Here is a 24,384-nt window from a genome sequence, read left to right as displayed (position 1 = left end):
CCCCCCCCCCCCAGTGATGTCACCAATTCTGACCATCTCCTACACATACATCACCAATTCCATAAACATATAATATCTTTTATTGTTACATTTAAAAATAAATTGTGTTCCCATATTTCCTTGTGCTCAACAATGCCACAGGCAAAGGAGCAGACAGAGAGTGAATACAGCATCTGCTACAACCTCACTAATTGTGTCATAGTCTGCTGTGAAATGAAATGTTCTGCAGCAGCTCCGGGTGACAGGGGAGGCAGGATGAAAGGTCTATGACGAAGAGCTGAAGGAAAGAAACCAGGAAACAGTGAGAGGACATCATAGGAGAGAGGATTACATACCCAGGAAAACAGACAAGTAAGCAATGCTTTATGCTTCTGCATTTTTTCCCCCTGACATTGGAGTACCCCTTTAAGTACCAGGACGTACATCTACGTCCTGTGTCGTTAAGGGGTTAATATATTATAGATTAGCCAATTTGAATTACTTTTCTATTATACATCTTAATAACATTTTGTAACGTTGTGTTAATTTAACCCCTAAAAGTTTGGCCTCCGACCCATCCTGCATGCAGATTGTCTACTGTAGCAGAGACAAGAGTCAAAAGGAAATGCAGGTGGGACCTCAGCTTAGCACAGTGTATAGAATGTAGAGCCAAAAGCTGTCCAGGCATGCTGGGAGTTGTAGTTTTGCAACAGCTAGAAGCATTCTGATTGCAAAATACTGCTGTAGAGTCATGATGCTTTCAGTGCATAGTAGGGATCGACCGATTATCGGTATGGCCGATATTATCGGCCGATAATCACGATTTTGTGCATTATCGGTATCGGCAATTACCTTGCCGATAAGCCCATAATGCCCCGCCCCCACCGCACTGCGTCCCCCCCCCCCCCGATCCACCGCACCACGACCGCCCCCCCCCCGTATTGCTGGGTGGTATACCGGTATGGATTTTTGCCCATACCGCTATACCGGTCGGGCCCCTCCCCCACCCTCCGAGTCAATAAGAAAAAATTAAACTTACCCGTAATGGGGTGGTCCTGGCCATCCATCCTGTAGTGTCCAGCGGCATTCCGGGTGGAGGGTGAACCTGTCCGGGCTGTCCTTCTTCTCCGGGGGTCCTCTTCTCCACTCCGGGCAGGCTCCGGCCTTGTACGCTGAATAGACACCGCTACGCCGTGACGTCAGGTGCGTTGCTGCGTCTATGCAGCGTACTAGGCCGGAGCCTGCCTGGAGTGGAGAAGAGGACCCCCGGAGAAGGAAAGCCCGGACTGGTGCACCCTCCACCCGGAATGCCGCCAGACACTACAGGAAGGGAGGATGGATGGCCCGGACCACCCTGACAGGCAGGGGGAGAGAAGCGGGTGGTGGCGGCGGCGGCGGTCTATGGCACCGCAAAAGCCACCGCAGTGCATTGATTTAAAGCGCCCGCTTTAAATCAATGCTCTGCAGCGGTGTCGAGGGGGGATAAATAGCCGATAACTTATATCGGTATAAGTTATCGGCTATCGGCCCTAACCTCCACCGATTATCGGTATCGGCCCTAAAATACCGATATCGGTCGATCCCTAGTGCATAGTGCTAGTTATTGTCCTGCATATTGCTGCTCCCTTTGCAAGCTGCTGGGCAGAGCTGATGCACTGTAAAGTTCAGAGCACAGAGCTGAAGGGTGTGTGTGTGTGTGTGCGCGGTCTCAGCCAATCACAGCCTATCTCACACTGAACTGCTTTAGGCTGGGTGTAGCAGAACGAGGGGGGAAGTCTGCAGGAAGCTGTGGCCAACACACCCCCACCATGTATCTCTATGGGATATATGGAGGGGGCGTGTCGGCCGGCACTCTGTGTGGGGTTGACACGCCCCCTTCCAGCAGACTGCCGGGGCCCCGTTCAGGAGATTGCAGGGAGTCCCAGCGCTCAGACGCCCTGCGATCTATAATTTATCCCCTATCATTTGGATAGGCGATAAATTTTTTTTTTTTTATCACAGAACTCCCTTAAAGGGGTATTCCAGTCCTGAAAAACGTATCCCCTATCCTAAGGATAGGGAATACGTTTCAGATGGCGTGGGGTCCGACCGCTGGGGCCCCCCGCGTTCTCCTGTACGGGGCCCTGGCAGCCTGCGGGAAGGCGGTGTGTTTACCACTGCACGAAGCGGCGGCCGACACGCCCCCTCAATAGAGATTGCTGAAGGCAGCGCTCAGTTCCATAGAGTTGTAATGAGGGGGCGTGTCAGCTCCCGCTTCGTGCGGTGGTCAACACGCCCCCTTCCCTCGGGCTGCCGGGGGCCCTGTACAGGAGATCGCAGGGGCCCCAGCGGTCGGTCCCCTCGTGATCTGAAACTGGACTATTCCTTTAAATCTGTGATTATTCCATGACAAAATGTAAAAGTCCAAGGGGGTGTGAATACTTATGCAAGGCACTGTGGAGCTCATATCATAGAAGGCTATCGCCAGCAAGGTGATAACAGAGGAGCCCCTGAAGAAGGACCCCCCCAAGGAGATTACACTCCCCCTGAGGAAGCAGTTGTGTGTGAAAGGTACCTTGGGGTACATGTGTAGTAAGTCCCCGGTATTATACGTGACCGGTATCGGTCTTTGTTTTCGGATTGTCCTTGTTCATCTCCCTGCAGATGTTATTAGTATGTTGTAACTATTTAGTCTGTTATACATTTCGAGGGGTAAATACTGTGGGGGAGATTTATTAAAACCTTAGTAGAGGACAAGTTGCTGAGTTGCCCATAGCAACCAATCAGTTAACTTCTTTAGTTTTTCAGAGGCCTTTTCAAAAATGAAAGAAGCGATCTGATTGGTTGCTATGGGCAACTCAGCAGCTTTCCCTCTGGACATGTTTTGATGAATCTCCCCCTGAATCTTTATTGGCATAATGTCCTTGAGAAGACTACAGATGACCCTGAGGAGGTTAGAGAGGACCCCGAGGAGGTTAGAGAGGACCCCGAGGAGGTTAGAGAGGACCCCGAGGAGGTTAGAGAGGACCCCGAGGAGGTTACAGAGGCCCCCGAGGAGGTTACAGAGGCCCCCGAGGAGGTTAGAGATGACCCCGAGGAGGTGTGAGAGGACCCCGAGGAGGTGTTAGAGATGACCCCGAGGAGGTTAGAGAGGCCCCCGAGGAGGTTAGAGAGGACCCCGAGGAGGTGTGAGAGGACCCTGAGGAGGTTAGAGAGGACCCTGAGGAGGTTACCACAGAGGACCCCGAGGAGGTTACCACAGAGGATCCCGAGGAGGTTACCACAGAGGACCCCGAGGAGGTTACCACAGAGGACCCCGAGGAGGTTACCACAGAGGACCCCGAGGAGGTTACCACAGAGGACCCCGAGGAGGTTACCACAGAGGACCCCGAGGAGGTTACCACAGAGGACCCCGAGGAGGTTACCACAGAGGACCCCGAGGAGGTTACCACAGAGGACCCCGAGGAGGTTACCACAGAGGACCCCGTGGAGGTTACCACAGAGGACCCCGAGGAGGTTGGAGAGGGATCCTGAGGAGATTACAGGAGGGGGGGGGGTTGAGGAGATTACAGGGGGGGGGGGGGTTGAGGAGATTACAGGAGGGGGTCCTGAGGAGATTACAGGAGGGGGGTCCTGAGGAGATTACAGGAGGGGGGTCCTGAGGAGATTACAGGGGGGGGGGTCCTGAGGAGATTACAGGGGGGGGGTCCTGAGGAGATTACAGGGGGGGGGGTCCTGAGGAGATTACAGGAGGGGGGTCCTGAGGAGATTACAGGAGGGGGGTCCTGAGGAGATTACAGGAGGGGGGTCCTGAGATTACAGGGGGGGGGTCCTGAGGAGATTACAGGGGGGTCCTGAGGAGATTACAGGGGGGGTCCTGAGGAGATTACAGGGGGGGGGTCCTGAGGAGATTACAGGGGGGGGGGGGTCCTGAGGAGATAATAGGGGGGTCCTGAGGAGATTACAGGGGGGGGGGGGGTCCTGAGGAGATTACAGGGGGTCCTGAGGAGATTACAGGTGGGGGGTCCTGAGGAGATTACAGGGGGGTCCTGAGGAGATTACAGGGGGGGGGGGGGTCCTGAGGAGATTACAGGGGGGGGGTCCTGAGGAGATTACAGGGGGGGGGGTCCTGAGGAGATTACAGGGGGTCCTGAGGAGATTACAGGAGGGGGGTCCTGAGGAGATTACAGGAGGGGGGTCCTGAGGAGATTACAGGGGGTCCTGAGGAGATTACAGGGGGGGGGGGGTCCTGAGGAGATTACAGGGGGTCCTGAGGAGATTACAGGGGGTCCTGAGGAGATTACAGGGGGGGGGGTCCTGAGGAGATTACAGGGGGTCCTGAGGAGATTACAGGGGGGGGTCCTGAGGAGATTACAGGGGGGGGGGGGGTCCTGAGGAGATTACAGGGGGTCCTGAGGAGATTACAGGGGGGGGTCCTGAGGAGATTACAGGGGGGGGGGTCCTGAGGAGATTACAGGGGGTCCTGAGGAGATTACAGGGGGGGGTCCTGAGGAGATTACAGGGGGGGGGGGTCCTGAGGAGATTACAGGGGGGGGGGGGTCCTGAGGAGATTACAGGGGGGGGGTCCTGAGGAGATTACAGGGGGGGGGGGGTCCTGAGGAGATTACAGGGGGTCCTGAGGAGATTACAGGGGGGGGTCCTGAGGAGATTACAGGGGGGGGGGTCCTGAGGAGATTACAGGGGGGGGGGGGTCCTGAGGAGATTACAGGGGGTCCTGAGGAGATTACAGGGGGGGGGGGTCCTGAGGAGATTACAGGGGGGGGTCCTGAGGAGATTACAGGGGGGGGTCCTGAGGAGATTACAGGGGGTCCTGAGGAGATTACAGGGGGTCCTGAGGAGATTACAGGGGGGGGGGTCCTGAGGAGATGACAGGGGGTCCTGAGGAGATTACAGGGGGTCCTGAGGAGATTACAGGGGGTCCTGAGGAGATTACAGGGGGTCCTGAGGAGATTACAGGGGGTCCTGAGGAGATTACAGTGAGGCGGACCGGTCATACTCTCCTGCGGTTCTGTATCTATTTTCTCTTCTCTGTCAGAGATTCTTCGTTATTATTTGCCAAGTCCCGCCCCTCCCGTGCGGTCATGTGACCCTAAACTGCTTCCAGTGACAAGAGGACCCGCCCAGAACCTCCAGCGTCTCCATAGCAACACTTCCGGGAGGCGGGGCGAGGAGAGAACTGTCTATGGAGGGTGAGAGAGAAGGGACGAGAAGACTGTGAGAAATCTCTATATATGTGATACTGTGTATAGTGATGGGTGTTATACCGTGTATAGTGATGGGTGTTATACCGTGTATAGCGATGGGTGTTATACCGTGTATAGTGATGTGTGTGATACTGTGTATAGTGATGGGTGTGATACTGTGTATAGTGATGGGTGTTATACTGTGTATAGTGATGTGTGTGATACTGTGTATAGTGATGGGTGTTATACCGTGTATAGTGATGGGTGTTATACCGTGTATAGTGATGTGTGTGATACTGTGTATAGTGATGGGTGTTATACTGTGTATAGTGATGTGTGTGATACTGTGTATAGTGATGTGTGTGATACTGTGTATAGTGATGTGTGTGATACTGTGTATAGTGATGGGTGTTGAAAGGTATTGCTGAATAATCTACTCAGTACCCCTGGTACTGGTTCTCTGTCTTTTCTGTACCCCTGGTACTAGGTCCAATTTGGCTTAAGGCTTGTACTGGCCAGGAGAGCGTCTTGTCAGGTGTGGAAAAAATACATGCACACAAGATGCCGTCTAAGTACGCTCTGTTTTACTATTTGCCAACGTTCATATATATATACCATGTTGCTTAATAGTTACAAGTCAGCAGTACACAAGAACAGGATGTACGTGCACAACAGTTAGGAATCAGCAGTTGAGAAAACGAGAAGTACGGTACGAGCCTTGCGGTTACAAAAGGCAGAATTAAGATATACATCATACAAGATTACAGAATTATGATACACATCATACAAGATTACAGATCTGTATTATTCTATCAAGACTCTTGTACCCTTCAATCCCCTCTTAAAACCAGTTGTCACTTTAGACAACTTGGTTTTTCTTGTTTTCTATTTTCTTTTGAAAAGTCTTTATGTAGGCAGTATAGCCTTCTGCTGAGTGATGGTGAAGTAGAGGGACTTGGGTGTCTGATGAGGTGGAGAGGAGGATTTTAGTATCTGCAGCAGGTCTTGGCTTGCAGCGTTTCATACATAAGAAAATAAGTTTTATTGATACATATACTATAAGGGCAATGACAGTAATGTGTATTATGAGCTGCAGAATGCCCCCTATCCATCCTCCTACGCCCTTGAGCCAGGTAGCGGGATTCAATATTGAAAAGGTATCCCCCCACCACTTATCCCTGTTGATTTCATTGTCTTTGGCATATTTGTCCCTCAATTTTTGTATGTTCTCAAGCTGGTGGTGCATCTGAATTGTTCCTGAAGTGTCTATGTAATGGCAACAAGTAGGACCTATGATTTGACACATCCCTCCTTGAGCTGCTGTGAGATAGTCCAAGACTATTGCGTGTTGGTTAGTCACTATCATCAGTTGATTTTGCACGGACACAGAGGTATTAGTAATTTCTAAAATGTCATATATTTGGTCGTCGAGGTAGTTAGTGGCTTCGACTAACTTATCCCATATTTGCATCACCATTGGATATATAAAAATGGTGCTAAAAAGCTTGTTGGTTATTCCCATTTGTACAACATGTGGCCTACCGTTTTCCCTTTCTTTGTTATCTGCTGCTCTTCGGTATAACATATGTTTAGGAGCTGCTCTCATGTCAATGTCGTCATTGGATATGACAAAGGTGGAGGGGGTAAGTCTAGCTAGGGTGCATGTGCCTTTGACCCCTACCGGCAACCACTTGTAGGCTTCCCTACCACATACCCAATAGATGTCTCGTGGGAGCTCCCAGAAAGAGGAATGTTGATTGATAAGTTTATTAACTATGTCAATGAGTCTAGAGGCATTTGTTAAGTAACACCAGGAAGGTATCTGCCCTAATCTACCGCAGTAGCCCACATCTGGGTTATTCCATGTTGGTTCAGTAAGTTGGTATTCTGACGTGTCATTGCATGGTTGGTGTCCTGTTATATTATAGCAGTCTACGTCTTGAGTAGCCTGAGTAAAGAGGGTGTTATTTGGCCATTTTGGGTCATGTAAGTACCTTTCTATCTGGCTGGGCTTAAGAAGATCAGTACTTGCGGATGTCCTGTTAAAACTAACTTTCATTCCTTCTGTGGGGATTGCTCCTAGGTCTAGTATATGTGTGACCACTCGAGTTACCCAGGAACCCCCCTTGAAAGCCAACACTTGTTGTGGTAATAGGCCTGGGCTGCTTAAGTTTCCCTGCCACCATGGCTGCCCCACCCATCCTACTATAGGAATACCCACTGAGGTGTTTCAGTTCTTTGCATATGGTGTCTCGTTGTCAGCAAGCATGTCAAAACAGTCTCCCTGAAATAATTCATATGAGGGCACAGGGATAGCAAAGTAGGGCATGCTTTGGGCAGACACAGGGGCATGGGTGCATATCCAACAATCCTTTGCAGTGAGGTTTTGTGCTAACATTATATGGTGTTTCAGGAACTTATCGTTTGGGTGTCTCTCTAATTCATTCTGTAGAGTCACCGTGGGGTGTATCAAAGTCAATAAAGTCATTAATGCAAACATCAGGAGACTTAGTTTCTTCAACCATCTGCCAGAACAAGGCCAGGGCATCAGCGGGTACATCTTTCGGTAGGCTTTCAAGGTCAGGGCTGTCTGCCCCCGTTATTACCTCCTTTGGGTGATGTTGGACGAGTTTGATCCGAGAGGCGTGGATCCAAGAAGGGCTGTCTTCCGTGAGAACCGCCGTCCTCTTCACGGCAACAACTGTGGTTGGGGGTCCAAAGGTGAAGTCTCCGGGCTTCTTTCCTTTCGACAGAGTCTTAACCAGGACAGTGTCGCCTTCCTGGAACTGGTGTGTTGGTTCCTGTGGGAGAGAAGGAGAATTACAGACAACATTTTGTTCTACTTTATCAAGGGTTTGGATGAGGTCTGTGACATATTGTTCCCTTATCTGGTTGAGGTCCCCTTCTTCTGTTATAAGTGGTTGTTGGGCCCATGGAGTCGGGAAAGGCCTACCCATGAGAATCTCAAAAAGGGGAGAGTTTTAAAGTCTTATGGAGGGTCATTCTAATTTCTGAGAGTATGATGGGAAGGACTGGTTTCCACTTCTCAAAGGTGCTCCCTTTGGCCTACTCCGTGGAAATGAGCAATAAAACTGTGGCACTGTGTTGGGGTATGCATGGTGTCCCCTCTTTGCAGATCAATCCTGTTACAGGATTTTTCTGCAATACCGGATAACACCAATCATATTCCTCTTGTTCGGGAACAGAGGACTGGAGAGAGAAGAGTTTTTTTTATTTATTTTTTTCGAGTGAAGGAGGTGTAAGAACTGGTAACATCAGTGAGACAGGTTGTTGTGTAGCAGCCAGTTTGGCAGTGTGGTCTGCTAGAGCATTGCCCTTTGAAATGTGATCAGTCCCACGTGTGTGTGTCCTGCAGTGAATGATGCATGTAAATGGTGACAGGTTTCTTAGCAAAAAGTGTACAGGCTCTTGTTAGGGCGATGAGTTCTGCAGCTTGTGCGGACTTATAGGGGATGGACTGGGCCTTAAGGACAATGTCAGGTAATTGGACAATAGCATAACTGGCATGGTAAACATTGTCATTGGGGCGTGTACATGACCCATCTACAAAGACTTCTGGAGCATCAGGTATGGGCACTGAAGAGAGGTCGGGTCTGTGTGAGGCGTCAGTGTGGATGACTTGCAAGCAGTCATGTATGTCCGGCATCACATCATCATGAATTTTCAGGCCAACTAGTGCGCAGGGCCAGATGTAGGGGAGGCATACACCATTTTCAAGTATGGATTACTGAGGAGAATTACCTCATATCCAGAGAGCCGTTGTGTTTACATGTGTTGTGTATGTAGGCCTTTAAGGAGAGAGATAACAGCATGAGAAGTGTGCAAGGTAGTGTCATGTCCTAAAGTGAGGATGGTAGCTTGTTCAACAATCATAGCACAGGCAGAAAGAGCTCGCAGACATGCCGGCATCCCCTGTGTGGAGACGGGCATCACCTTTGAGAAAAAAGCACAAGGATGCAGTTTGCCTCCGTGAAATTGTGTCAGCACACCCGCCATGGTTTTACAATTGTCTCGTGCATACATGTGGAAAAGCAAATTGCAATCTGGGAGACCTAGCCCTGGACTTGTCATTAAAAGCTTTGTACATTTAAGAGGACCATTTGATTAGATCTGGTTTGCCTGAAAGGGTAGCATCTCTATGAGCAGTCGGGAATCCACTGTCTGCAGTAGTTTATCATACCCAAGAAAGATGGCATTTCCTTCTGGGCGTGCGGGGTGACCAGGCCCGCTACAGACTGGACTCTAGACGTGCTCAACTCCCTATTCCCTTTTGGCAGAACAAAACCCAGATATTCAACCTGTTCACAACACCATCCTCAAGGCAGGCCTCCTCAGAGAAACTACACATTAACAAATCATCAACATTTTGGAGGAGAACAGAACCCTGGGGGGCGTGCCATGATTTTATAAAGGCTTGGAGGACAATGCTGAACAAAACTGGTGAATCAGCATACCCCTGGGGCATTGCACACCAGGTTAACTGTAGTCCCTCAAAGGAAAAAGCAAAAAGGAGTCTGGTCTCTTTGTCCACTGGGATCGAGAAGAAAGCATTCTTCAGATCGAGGACAGAAAAATGAGTTGCCTGTGCTGGGATTGATGACAACAGTTGGGTGACATCAGGAACTATAGGGGCAATAGGCACAATTAGTCTGTTGATGGCTCTCAGGTCTGGTACAAAACAGACAGTACCATCAGGTTTGGGGACCGGATTAATTGGAGTGCAGTAGGGAGAGACAGTATGTTCTAAGACTCAAGTTTGTAGGAAATGTTTGATCATAGGGCAGATACTTTTGATTTTTTTCCTGTGACAAGGGGTGCTGTTTTTGGTAGACCGGGAGGATGTCTGGTTTGAGTCTTGCCTTGTATGGTGTACAGTCAATATGTCCTACATCATGGTCTCCATGGGACCAGACAATGGGGTCTACCTCAGTTGGGACTTGGGTCGGGGACATAACAGGATAATGTCCAGCAGGATAGTACCCTGCAGGTGTGACTATGGGTGCGAGGTCAGACGTGACATGTAACCTGGACTGGGATGAAGTGATATGTAATTTGAGTTTACATATGAGGTCTCTTCTCAGGAGGTTTACAGGGCATTCAGGTATGATGCGAAAGGAAGGGAAGGTTAAATGGTCACCCTCGGGGCATTGTGTATACAGGTGCTATGAACATACTCAATTTCAAACAGTAGACATATATATACGCATATATATATATGCACATACATATATATCCCCTGAAAAACAAAATTACACCAGATCCGAAGAAGAGGAAGAGGCTGTCATGCTCCCTGTAAACCCCGCCTTACTCCTCCCAAACCTCTGTGTCACCAGTCACCGCCCCTTTGAGTCTGGCTTCTTGTCTTTCCCTAATTCTGGTCAGTCACCATGAAAAATCTATTATCACATGTGTTACTGACAGTGTTACATAACATCAAGAGACATACAAGAAACATAACATGTAACAATACCGACATTTACAAATACTTAACGTACAACACACAGGGCCCACATTCTCACCAAAGATATAAAAATAAAAGTGTGCACAGCTCTCTTAAAAAAAATGTAAAAATAATTATCTCCAATGCGCATTGTTTATAATCCAGTAAACCATTAGCTTGATTGTAAATGCCTAAAGTAATATTTATCAATTAAATAGTGATCACTTTTTTATTTATTTTATCTTCTTGGCCAAATTTCTTCTCTTATTACTCCTGTAATATAATCAGACAATTAATCGCATTTCCTGATAAATTTCATTTTTTTTGGCATCAACCCTGTGTTACTGTGAAGGCAAGAAATTAATGAAATATCATCAAATAGTTCAATTTAATACCACGTGAATATATTTTTCTTTTAACACCATTTTCATTACAACACAAACAGCTTCACAGGGAAAACATTCACTGGTCATTTTCTATACACTCCTGATTCTATACACCTCACACATATATAACATACTTTATATCATAAGAACCATCCTATAAACGCCATCATATGACCACATACACAGGGCTTTCCAAGCGATTTACCACATCACTCCATTCCATAGCATTGAACACTCATCTTCACTTCATTTATTCCAGCAATTTCAGCTCTGCTCATCCTACATTCCTCACACTGCTTCACATGCTTTCTCCTTCACAAATCACCTGCTTCTCCACCAAATCGTTGAGTCTCTATTTCTGACAACAATCTCTAATCCTATCAAACAATTTACACAGCCCTGCATCATAACGCCAACATGCTGTGAACCTTTCCCAAAATTCAGTAACAGTTTCACCTAGTTTTTGTTTGCATGCCACAGCAATAGGCAGTGATGATTTTTGTTTGAAAACTTGGTTAAGTTCCTCTTCTAATTCTCTCCATATACGCTCTCTACCCTTCTCGAGATTACAAATGTAGTTGTTAGAGTGGGGGTCAGGTGGTATTTATCATTGGCCCCCTCCCTTGGGAATGGGCTGGAGTCCTTCATGAATTCTCACCTACCAGCTATATCATCTACCCATGGATTCACTAAGTCCCATCCTGTAGGGCTAACTCGGGCCACATAAGCCTTACATGTTTCACCGGGAAGGGGAGGAGGATATGACTTAGATGATTTGGAACCCATGTTCCGTAATTGGTGCAAAACCTCAATCTCTGGATTTGACTGTACTGAACTCTGATGGCTCCGACAATTCCTCTCAACAGATTAGGGATTCTCTGATTTAATTGCACCAATCACTGAGCATGCACGGTATCTCTGAACAAACTGTCACTTGCTTTCACCACATCCCGGGTCAACAAGTTACCTCTAGCCGGGAGGGTGGGGCGTCTTACAGATGTTTTGAGAACCAGCAGATTATTACTATTATTATTATTAGTATTAATATTATAACAGTTATATGCACCTTACTCTAGACATTAAAGCAACGGGTAGTAGACTCACGTGTCTTCTTAAGCGTAAGGGGAAAAAAAGGAAGTTACAAGTAAAACACTAAACAGAACTAAACAGAAATACAAGAAGTTTTTTGTAAGCGTTAAGCCAAATTGAAACAAGACAACCACCCTGGATTGTCAAATTACTCTTAGTTCCTCATTTCCCCTGTTCCCTGAACAGAAGGCAAATACTGTAATACTGTGTCCCAGACACGATATGAAAATAACTCTTATACTTACTGGAATCGAGACGTGGCCAGTGCCCCCCGGGTCGACAATACCACACAAGGATATGGTTCTTACCGGTCCGGAGGATGACCCTCTCGACCCCGGACTGAGCCCCCAGCTGAAAGGTATTGCTGAATAATCTACTCAGTACCCCTGGTACTGGTTCTCTGTCTTTTCTGTACCCCTGGTACTAGGTCCAATTTGGCTTAAGGCTTGTACTGGCCAGGAGAGCGTCTTGTCAGGTGTGGAAAAAATACATGCACACAAGATGCCGTCTAAGTACGCTCTGTTTTACTATTTGCCAACGTTCATATATATATACCATGTTGCTTAATAGTTACAAGTCAGCAGTACACAAGAACAGGATGTACGTGCACAACAGTTAGGAATCAGCAGTTGAGAAAACGAGAAGTACGGTACGAGCCTTGCGGTTACAAAAGGCAGAATTAAGATATACATCATACAAGATTACAGAATTATGATACACATCATACAAGATTACAGATCTGTATTATTCTATCAAGACTCTTGTACCCTTCAGGTGTTATACTGTGTATAGTGATGGGTGTTATACCGTGTATAGTGATGTGTGTGATACTGTGTATAGTGATGGGTGTTATACTGTGTATAGTGATGGGTGTTATACTGTGTATAGTGATGGGTGTTATACTGTGTATAGTGATGGGTGTTATACCGTGTATAGTGATGGGTGTTATACCGTGTATAGTGATGGGTGTTATACCGTGTATAGTGATGGGTGTTATACCGTGTATAGTGATGGGTGTTATACCGTGTATAGTGATGGGTGTTATACCGTGTATAGTGATGGGTGTTATACTGTGTATAGTGATGGGTGTTATACCGTGTATAGTGATGGGTGTGATACCGTGTATAGTGATGGGTGTTATACCGTGTATAGTGATGGGTGTTATACTGTGTATAGTGATGGGTGTTATACCGTGTATAGTGATGGGTGTTATACTGTGTATAGTGATGGGTGTTATACTGTATATAGTGATGTGTGTGTTATACCGTGTATAGTGATGGGTGTGATACTGTGTATAGTGATGGGTGTTATACTGTATATAGTGATGTGTGTGTTATACTGTGTATAGTGATGGGTGTTATACTGTGTATAGTGATGGGTGTTATACTGTGTATAGTGATGGGTGTGATACTGTGTATAGTGATGGGTGTTATACTGTATATAGTGATGTGTGTGTTATACCGTGTATAGTGATGGGTGTTATACCGTGTATAGTGATGGGTGTTATACCGTGTATAGTGATGGGTGTTATACCGTGTATAGTGATGGGTGTTATACCGTGTATAGTGATGGGTGTTATACCGTGTATAGTGATGGGTGTTATACCGTGTATAGTGATGGGTGTTATACTGTGTATAGTGATGGGTGTTATACTGTATATAGTGATGTGTGTGTTATACTGTGTATAGTGATGGGTGTTATACCGTGTATAGTGATGGGTGTTATACCGTGTATAGTGATGGGTGTTATACCGTGTATAGTGATGGGTGTTATACTGTGTATAGTGATGGGTGTTATACTGTGTATAGTGATGGGTGTTATACTGTGTATAGTGATGCGTGTTATACCGTGTATAGCGATGGGTGTTATACCGTGTATAGCGATGGGTGTTATACCGTGTATAGCGATGGGTGTTATACCGTGTATAGCGATGGGTGTTATACCGTGTATAGCGATGGGTGTTATACCGTGTATAGCGATGGGTGTTATACCGTGTATAGTGATGTGTGTGATACTGTGTATAGTGATGGGTGTTATACTGTGTATAGTGATGGGTGTGATACTGTGTATAGTGATGGGTGTGATACTGTGTATAGTGATGGGTGTTATACTGTGTATAGTGATGGGTGTTATACTGTGTATAGTGATGGGTGTTATACTGTGTATAGTGATGGGTGTTATACTGTGTATAGTGATGGGTGTTATACTGTGTATAGTGATGGGTGTTATACTGTGTATAGTGATGGGTGTTATACTGTGTATAGTGATGGGTGTTATACTGTGTATAGTGATGGGTGTTATACTGTGTATAGTGATGGGTGTTATACCGTGTATAGTGATGGGTGTTATACCGTGTATAGGGATGGGTGTTATACCGTGTATAGGGATGGGTGTTATACCGTGTATAGGGATGGGTGTTATAACGTGTATAGGGATGGGTGTTATACCGTGTATAGTGATGTGTGTGTTATACTGTGTATAGTGATGGGTGTTATACTGTGTATAGTGATGGGTGTTATACCGTGTATAGTGATGGGTGTTATACCGTGTATAGTGATGGGTGTTATACCGTGTATAGGGATGGGTGTTATACCGTGTATAGGGATGGGTGTTATACCGTGTATAGGGATGGGTGTTATACTGTGTATAGTGATGGGTGTTATACTGTGTATAGTGATGGGTGTTATACTGTGTATAGTGATGGGTGTTATACTGTGTATAGTGATGGGTGTTATACCGTGTATAGTGATGGGTGTGATACCGTGTATAGTGATGGGTGTTATACCGTGTATAGTGATGTGTGTGATACTGTGTATAGTGATGGGTGTTATACTGTGTATAGTGATGGGTGTTATACTGTGTATAGTGATGGGTGTTATACTGTGTATAGTGATGGGTGTTATACCGTGTATAGTGATGGGTGTTATACCGTGTATAGTGATGGGTGTTATACCGTGTATAGTGATGGGTGTTATACCGTGTATAGTGATGGGTGTTATACCGTGTATAGTGATGGGTGTTATACCGTGTATAGTGATGGGTGTTATACTGTGTATAGTGATGGGTGTTATACCGTGTATAGTGATGGGTGTTATACCGTGTATAGTGATGGGTGTTATACCGTGTATAGTGATGGGTGTGATACCGTGTATAGTGATGGGTGTGATACCGTGTATAGTGATGGGTGTGATACCGTGTATAGTGATGGGTGTGATACCGTGTATAGTGATGGGTGTTATACCGTGTATAGTGATGGGTGTTATACTGTGTATAGTGATGGGTGTTATACCGTGTATAGTGATGGGTGTTATACTGTGTATAGTGATGGGTGTGATACCGTGTATAGTGATGGGTGTTATACCGTGTATAGTGATGGGTGTTATACTGTGTATAGTGATGGGTGTGATACTGTGTATAGTGATGGGTGTTATACTGTATATAGTGATGTGTGTGTTATACTGTGTATAGTGATGGGTGTTATACTGTGTATAGTGATGGGTGTTATACTGTGTATAGTGATGGGTGTGATACTGTGTATAGTGATGGGTGTTATACTGTATATAGTGATGTGTGTGTTATACCGTGTATAGTGATGGGTGTTATACCGTGTATAGTGATGGGTGTTATACCGTGTATAGTGATGGGTGTTATACCGTGTATAGTGATGGGTGTTATACCGTGTATAGTGATGGGTGTTATACCGTGTATAGTGATGGGTGTTATACCGTGTATAGTGATGGGTGTTATACTGTGTATAGTGATGGGTGTTATACTGTATATAGTGATGTGTGTGTTATACTGTGTATAGTGATGGGTGTTATACCGTGTATAGTGATGGGTGTTATACCGTGTATAGTGATGGGTGTTATACCGTGTATAGTGATGGGTGTTATACTGTGTATAGTGATGGGTGTTATACTGTGTATAGTGATGGGTGTTATACCGTGTATAGTGATGCGTGTTATACCGTGTATAGCGATGGGTGTTATACCGTGTATAGCGATGGGTGTTATACCGTGTATAGCGATGGGTGTTATACCGTGTATAGCGATGGGTGTTATACCGTGTATAGCGATGGGTGTTATACCGTGTATAGCGATGGGTGTTATACCGTGTATAGTGATGTGTGTGATACTGTGTATAGTGATGGGTGTTATACTGTGTATAGTGATGGGTGTGATACTGTGTATAGTGATGGGTGTGATACTGTGTATAGTGATGGGTGTTATACTGTGTATAGTGATGGGTGTTATACTGTGTATAGTGATGGGTGTTATACTGTGTATAGTGATGGGTGTTATACTGTGTATAGTGATGGGTGTTATACTGTGTATAGTGATGGGTGTTATACTGTGTATAGTGATGGGTGTTATACTGTGTATAGTGATGGGTGTTATACTGTGTATAGTGATGGGTGTTATACTGTGTATAGTGATGGGTGTTATACCGTGTATAGGGATGGGTGTTATACCGTGTATAGGGATGGGTGTTATACCGTGTATAGGGATGGGTGTTATACCGTGTATAGGGATGGGTGTTATAACGTGTATAGGGATGGGTGTTATACCGTGTATAGTGATGTGTGTGTTATACTGTGTATAGTGATGGGTGTTATACTGTGTATAGTGATGGGTGTTATACCGTGTATAGTGATGGGTGTTATACCGTGTATAGTGATGGGTGTTATACCGTGTATAGGGATGGGTGTTATACCGTGTATAGGGATGGGTGTTATACCGTGTATAGGGATGGGTGTTATACTGTGTATAGTGATGGGTGTTATACTGTGTATAGTGATGGGTGTTATACCGTGTATAGTGATGGGTGTTATACCGTGTATAGGGATGGGTGTTATACCGTGTATAGGGATGGGTGTTATACCGTGTATAGGGATGGGTGTTATACCGTGTATAGTGATGGGTGTTATACCGTGTATAGTGATGGGTGTTATACCGTGTATAGTGATGGGTGTTATACCGTGTATAGTGATGGGTGTTATACCGTGTATAGTGATGGGTGTTATACCGTGTATAGTGATGGGTGTTATACCGTGTATAGTGATGGGTGTGATACCGTGTATAGTGATGGGTGTTATACCGTGTATAGTGATGGGTGTTATACCGTGTATAGTGATGGGTGTTATACCGTGTATAGTGATGGGTGTTATACCGTGTATAGTGATGGGTGTTATACCGTGTATAGTGATGGGTGTTATACCGTGTATAGTGATGGGTGTTATACCGTGTATAGTGATGGGTGTTATACCGTGTATAGTGATGGGTGTTATACCGTGTATAGTGATGGGTGTGATACCGTGTATAGTGATGGGTGTGATACCGTGTATAGTGATGGGTGTGATACCGTGTATAGTGATGGGTGTTATACCGTGTATAGTGATGGGTGTGATACCGTGTATAGTGATGGGTGTGATACCGTGTATAGTGATGGGTGTTATACCGTGTATAGTGATGGGTGTTATACCGTGTATAGTGATGGGTGTTATACCGTGTATAGTGATGGGTGTGATACCGTGTATAGTGATGGGTGTGATACCGTGTATAGTGATGGGTGTGATACCGTGTATAGTGATGGGTGTGATACCGTGTATAGTGATGGGTGTTATACCGTGTATAGTGATGGGTGTTATACCGTGTATAGTGATGGGTGTTATACCGTGTATAGTGATGGGTGTTATACCGTGTATAGTGATGGGTGTTATACCGTGTATAGTGATGGGTGTTATACCGTGTATAGTGATGGGTGTTATACCGTATATAGTGATGGGTGTTATACTGTATATAGTGATGTGTGTTATACCGTGTATAGTGATGGGTGTTATACTGTATATAGTGATGTGTGTGTTATACCGTGTATAGTGATGGGTGTTATACCGTGTATAGTGATGGGTGTTATACCGTGTATAGTGATGGGTGTTATACCGTGTATAGTGATGGGTGTTATACCGTGTATAGTGATGGGTGTTATACCGTGTATAGTGATGGGTGTTATACCGTGTATAGTGATGGGTGTTATACCGTGTATAGTGATGGGTGTTATACCGTGTATAGTGATGGGTGTTATACCGTGTATAGTGATGGGTGTTATACCGTGTATAGTGATGGGTGTGATACCGTGTATAGTGATGGGTGTGATACCGTGTATAGTGATGGGTGTGATACCGTGTATAGTGATGGGTGTTATACTGTGTATAGTGATGGGTGTTATACTGTGTATAGTGATGGGTGTGATACCGTGTATAGTGATGGGTGTGATACCGTGTATAGTGATGGGTGTGATACCGTGTATAGTGATGGGTGTGATACCGTGTATAGTGATGGGTGTTATACCGTGTATAGTGATGGGTGTTATACCGTGTATAGTGATGGGTGTTATACCGTGTATAGTGATGGGTGTTATACCGTGTATAGTGATGGGTGTTATACCGTGTATAGTGATGGGTGTGATACCGTGTATAGTGATGGGTGTGATACCGTGTATAGTGATGGGTGTGATACCGTGTATAGTGATGGGTGTGATACCGTGTATAGTGATGGGTGTGATACCGTGTATAGTGATGGGTGTGATACCGTGTATAGTGATGGGTGTGATACCGTGTATAGTGATGGGTGTGATACCGTGTATAGTGATGGGTGTGATACCGTGTATAGTGATGGGTGTGATACCGTGTATAGTGATGGGTGTTATACTGTATACTCGCACCCTGCTCTCTGCTCCCCCCATCATCATCTCTTTGTCCGGGCCCCGCACCCTGCTCTCTGCTCCCATCATCATCTCCTAGTCCGGGCCCCGCACCCTGCTCTCTGCTCCCATCATCATCTCTTAGTCCGGGCCCCGCACCCTGCTCCCCCCATCATCATCTCTTAGTCCGGGCCCCGCACCCTGCTCTCTGCTCCCCCCATCATCTCTTAGTCCGGGCCCCGCACCCTGCTCTCTGCTCCCCCCATCATCATCTCTTAGTCCGGGCCCCGCACCCTGCTCTCTGCTCCCATCATCATCTCTTAGTCCGGGCCCCGCACCCTGCTCTCTGCTCCCATCATCATCTCTTAGTCCGGGCCCCGCACCCTGCTCTCTGCTCCCCCCATCATCATCTCTTAGTCCGGGCCCCGCACCCTGCTCTCTGCTCCCATCATCATCTCTTAGTCCGGGCCCCGCACCCTGCTCTCCCCCATCATCATCTCTTAGTCCGGGCCCCGCACCCTGCTCTCTGCTCCCATCATCATCTCCTAGTCCGGGCCCCGCACCCTGCTCTCTGCTCCCATCATCATCTCTTAGTCCGGGCCCCGCACCCTGCTCTCTGCTCCCATCATCATCTCTTAGTCCGGGCCCCGCACCCTGCTCTCTGCTCCCCCCATCATCTCTTAGTCCGGGCCCCGCACCCTGCTCTCTGCTCCCATCATCATCTCTTAGTCCGGGCCCCGCACCCTGCTCTCTGCTCCCATCATCATCTCTTAGTCCGGGCCCCGCACCCTGCTCTCTGCTCCCCCCATCATCTCTTAGTCCGGGCCCCGCACCCTGCTCTCTGCTCTCATCATCTTAGTCCGGGCCCCGCACCCTGCTCTCTGCTCCCCCCATCATCATCTCTTAGTCCGGGCCCCGCACCCTGCTCTCTGCTCCCATCATCATCTCTTAGTCCGGGCCCCGCACCCTGCTCTCTGCTCCCATCATCATCTCTTAGTCCGGGCCCCGCACCCTGCTCTCTGCTCCCATCATCATCTCTTAGTCCGGGCCCCGCACCCTGCTCTCTGCTCCCATCATCATCTCTTAGTCCGGGCCCCGCACCCTGCTCCCCCCATCATCTCTTAGTCCGGGCCCCGCACCCTGCTCTCTGCTCCCATCATCATCTCTTAGTCCGGGCCCCGCACCCTGCTCTCTGCTCCCATCATCATCTCTTAGTCCGGGCCCCGCACCCTGCTCCCCCCATCATCATCTCTTAGTCCGGGCCCCGCACCCTGCTCTCTGCTCCCATCATCATCTCTTAGTCCAGGCCCCGCACCCTGCTCTCTGCTCCCACCATCATCTCTTAGTCCGGGCCCCGCACCCTGCTCTCTGCTCCCATCATCATCTCTTAGTCCGGGCCCCGCACCCTGCTCTCTGCTCCCACCATCATCTCTTAGTCCGGGCCCCGCACCCTGCTCTCTGCTCCCATCATCATCTCTTAGTCCGGGCCCCGCACCCTGCTCTCTGCTCCCCCCATCATCATCTCTTAGTCCGGGCCCCGCACCCTGCTCTCTGCTCCCCCCATCATCATCTCTTAGTCCGGGCCCCACACCCTGCTCTCTGCTCCCCCCATCATCTCTTAGTCCGGGCCCCGCACCCTGCTCTCTGCTCCCCCCATCATCTCTTAGTCCGGGCCCCGCACCCTGCTCCCCCCCATCATCATCTCTTAGTCCGGGCCCCGCACCCTGCTCTCTGCTCCCCCCATCATCTCTTAGTCCGGGCCCCGCACCCTGCTCTCTGCTCCCATCATCATCTCTTAGTCCGGGCCCCGCACCCTGCTCTCTGCTCCCACCATCATCTCTTAGTCCGGGCCCCGCACCCTGCTCTCTGCTCCCATCATCATCTCTTAGTCCGGGCCCCGCACCCTGCTCTCTGCTCCCGTCATCATCTCTTAGTCCGGGCCCCGCACCCTGCTCTCCCCCATCATCATCTCTTAGTCCGGGCCCCGCACCCTGCTCTCTGCTCCCATCATCATCTCTTAGTCCGGGCCCCGCAACCTGCTCTCTGCTCCCATCATCATCTCTTAGTCCGGGCCCCGCACCCTGCTCTCTGCTCCTGTCATCATCTCTTAGTCCGGGCCCCGCACCCTGCTCTCTGCTCCCCCCATCATCATCTCTTAGTCCGGGCCCCGCACCCTGCTCTCTGCTCCCCCCATCATCATCTCTTAGTCCGGGCCCCGCACCCTGCTCTCTGCTCCCATCATCATCTCCTAGTCCGGGCCCCGCACCCTGCTCCCCCCATCATCATCTCTTAGTCCGGGCCCCGCACCCTGCTCTCGGCTCCCACCAGGTGCCAACAAATTATACAGATTTTTAATTTACTTCTATGAGATCTTCAAGCTGCTGTATGCTCTACAGGAAGTTGTGTAGTTCTAGTCTAACCACAGTGTTCTCAGCAGAAGCAAATCCCAATAGCAAACCTCTCCTGCTGCAGAGGTGTCAGCAGAGAGCACTGTGGTGCGACTGGAAAGAACTACTCAACTTCCTGTGGAGCATACAGCAGCTGATAAGTACTGGAAGGATCAAGATTTTTATATAGAAGTAGAATAAATGTCCTCGTGTGTCCTAGCTGATCGGGACACCATGGTTTCACCACAGTGGTCCCGATCAGTCCGACTGAGCTGCCGGGAAGGTTTCACTTTCACTTTGGATGCGGCGATCAACTTTAGGGTTAATACCGGGCAGCACCGTGATCGGTGATGTCTGGTATTAGCCATGATTCCCGGCTAATGTTACTTGCCGTGACCAACTCCATATGACGCTTGACCCCGTGTTATATAGCGGGAGTCGGCACAGGATGTAAATATGAGTCCTGGGTCGTTAAGGTGTTAACTTTTTGGCACCAGTTAATTGGGAAAAAAAAGAAGAAAATTTCTCCGGAGTACCCCAAAACCCCTTAAAGGGGTACTCCTTTCCAAGATATTTTATCCCCTAGTTTGGAGCTTCCGTGTTTGTGACATCACGCCATGCCACGCCCCCTCCATTAATGTCTATGGGAGAGGGTGTTAAAGCTAGTATCCACCATCTGAGGCGAGCGCAGCTCCTGGGTATGGTCCATCCAGTTGGATACACACTTGTTTTTACAGTTTAATAAGCCTTAACTAATAAAAAATCTAATTATTATTATTATTCTGCAGTAAAAGGAAGAACATCCAATCAAGAACTACAAGATCCACAAGGTAATCCCCCGAGGAGATCAGGATGGAGAAGGATAAGAGCACGATCACAGAGCAAATCCTGAACCTCACCCTGGAGATCATCTACCTGCTGACCGGAGAGGTGAGGGATTGTGGGAAATGGTCACATGACCTCTTATCTCTAGGGATAATACAGGACATGACCGGAGAGGTGAGGGATTGTGGGAAATGGTCACATGATCTCTTATCTCTAGGGATAATACAGGACATGACCGGAGAGGTGAGGGATTGTGGGAAATGGTCACATGACCTCTCTCTTATCTCTAGGGATAATACAGGACATGACCGGAGAGGTGAGGGATTGTGGGAAATGGTCACATGACCTCACTCTTATCTCTAGGAATAATACAGGACATGACCGGAGAGGTGAGGGATTGTGGGAAATGGTCACATGACCTCTTATCTCTAGGGATAATACAGGACATGACCGGAGAGGTGAGGGATTGTGGGAAATGGTCACATGACCTCACTCTTATCTCTAGGGATAATACAGGACATGACCGGAGAGGTGAGGGATTGTGGGAAATGGTCACATGACCTCTTATCTCTAGGGATAATACAGGACATGACCGGAGAGGTGAGGGATTGTGGGAAATGGTCACATGACCTCTTATCTCTAGGGATAATACAGGACATGACCGGAGAGGTGAGGGATTGTGGGAAATGGTCACATGACCTCTTATCTCTAGTGATAATACAGGACATGACCGGAGAGGTGAGGGATTGTGGGAAATGGTCACGTGACCTCACTCTTATCTCTAGGGATAATACAGGACATGACCGGAGAGGTGAGGGATTGTGGGAAATGGTCACATGACCTCTTATCTCTAGGGATAATACAGGACATGACCGGAGAGGTGAGGGATTGTGGGAAATGGTCACATGACCTCACTCTTATCTCTAGGGATAATACAGGACATGACCGGAGAGGTGAGGGATTGTGGGAAATGGTCACATGACCTCACTGTAACCCCTATATCAGTGTATAACACTCAGCCCATCTCTTCCTACATTACTGACAATCATGTCACGCTCTGTATGACTCTATATTATTTTTCTTCCGTTCACCACCTGAAGCTTAGATGTAAGAGAAGACACATAAAAGGGGAAAGGAGGGAAATGGAGACGAATATTTGGGCCAGACACAGTTCTGGTTAGTTCAGTGTTCAGCAAAGAGAAGATGTGATATTCGGCACTGCTCCTATTGGCTAGGCTGGATTGTACGGCGGGCGTGTGACTTGGATAAACCGATAGAGATATGGTGGTGCTCTGACGTTTCAGCAAGGTATAAATCTTCAATGCAGTAAAGAATAGAATAACATCGGCACTCACCGGTCTTCTCTTAAAAAAGGCTTCTTTATTGATACATACTCACAACATGAAATGTAGTAAGGGAGAGGGACCCGTGCAGGGGGGTACGTAGTAGGCGACAGATTCTGTTTCACTCGTTATACGAGCTTCATCCTGGCCGGATGAAACTCGTATAACGAGTGAAACAGAATCTGTCGCCTACTACGTACCCCCCTGCACGGGTCCCTCTCCCTTACTGCATTTCATGTTGTGAGTATGTATCAATAAAGAAGCCTTTTTTAAGAGAAGACCGGTGAGTGCCGATGTTATTCTATTCTTTACTGCATTGTTAGTTCAGTGTTCTCTTCCTTGTCTACAGGATTATATTATAGTGAAGAAGCCGGGAGGACAAGTCCCAAACAACAGACTTCAGGTTGTAGAAGGGATTTGTAGATCTTGGGGAAATGTCTTACTGGAGCAATCTACCACACCTGAAGAAGACAACGCACTTAAGATCCTAGACCTCACCAACAAGGTCATCGAGCTGCTGATGGGAGAGGTGACACTGCTGGGACATTATACAGTAATGGAGGGGTCTGGTGATGATTAGAGAGGTGACACTGCTGGGACATTATACAGTAATGGAGGGGTCTGGTGATGATTAGAGAGGTGACACTGCTGGGACATTATACAGTAATGGAGGGGTCTGGTGATGACTGGAGAGGTGACACTGCTGGACATTATACAGTAATGGAGGGGTCTGGTGATGATTAGAGAGGTGACACTGCTGGGACATTATACAGTAATGGAGGGGTCTGGTGATGATTAGAGAGGTGACACTGCTGGGACATTATACAGTAATGGAGGGGTCTGGTGATGATTAGAGAGGTGACACTGCTGGGACATTATACAGTAATGGAGGGGTCTGGTGATGATTAGAGAGGTGACACTGCTAGGACATTATACAGTAATGGAGGGGTCTGGTGATGATTAGAGAGGTGACACTGCTGGGACATTATACAGTAATGGAGGGGTCTGGTGATGACTGGAGAGGTGACACTG

At 47.6% G+C, this 24,384-nt stretch overlaps 1 protein-coding gene across 4 annotated transcripts in view; it reads left to right on the top strand.

The window, feature by feature from the left end:
- Window positions 1-89: 89 nt before the first annotated feature.
- Window positions 90-24,384, top strand: part of LOC130282619 (oocyte zinc finger protein XlCOF7.1-like) — a 29,371-nt gene continuing 5,076 nt past the window's right edge. The window contains exons 1-3 of one of the 4 annotated variants that reach the window (XM_056531052.1): window positions 90-351; window positions 21,973-22,114; window positions 23,702-23,881. In XM_056531052.1, the coding sequence (XP_056387027.1) occupies window positions 22,037-22,114; window positions 23,702-23,881 (258 nt within the window). In that variant the 5' untranslated portion in view covers window positions 90-351; window positions 21,973-22,036. Of the gene's footprint in view, window positions 352-5,013; window positions 5,194-21,972; window positions 22,115-23,701; window positions 23,882-24,384 lie in introns of those variants that run through there. The other 3 variants (XM_056531050.1, XM_056531051.1, XM_056531053.1) reach the window with 3 other exon arrangements.

This window comes from Hyla sarda, chromosome 7, assembly GCF_029499605.1.
Source record: "Hyla sarda isolate aHylSar1 chromosome 7, aHylSar1.hap1, whole genome shotgun sequence".
Lineage (NCBI taxonomy): Eukaryota > Metazoa > Chordata > Amphibia > Anura > Hylidae > Hyla > Hyla sarda.
The sequence above is the reverse complement of the archived record's forward strand: the minus strand, read 5'-3'. Positions and strand labels throughout refer to the sequence as shown.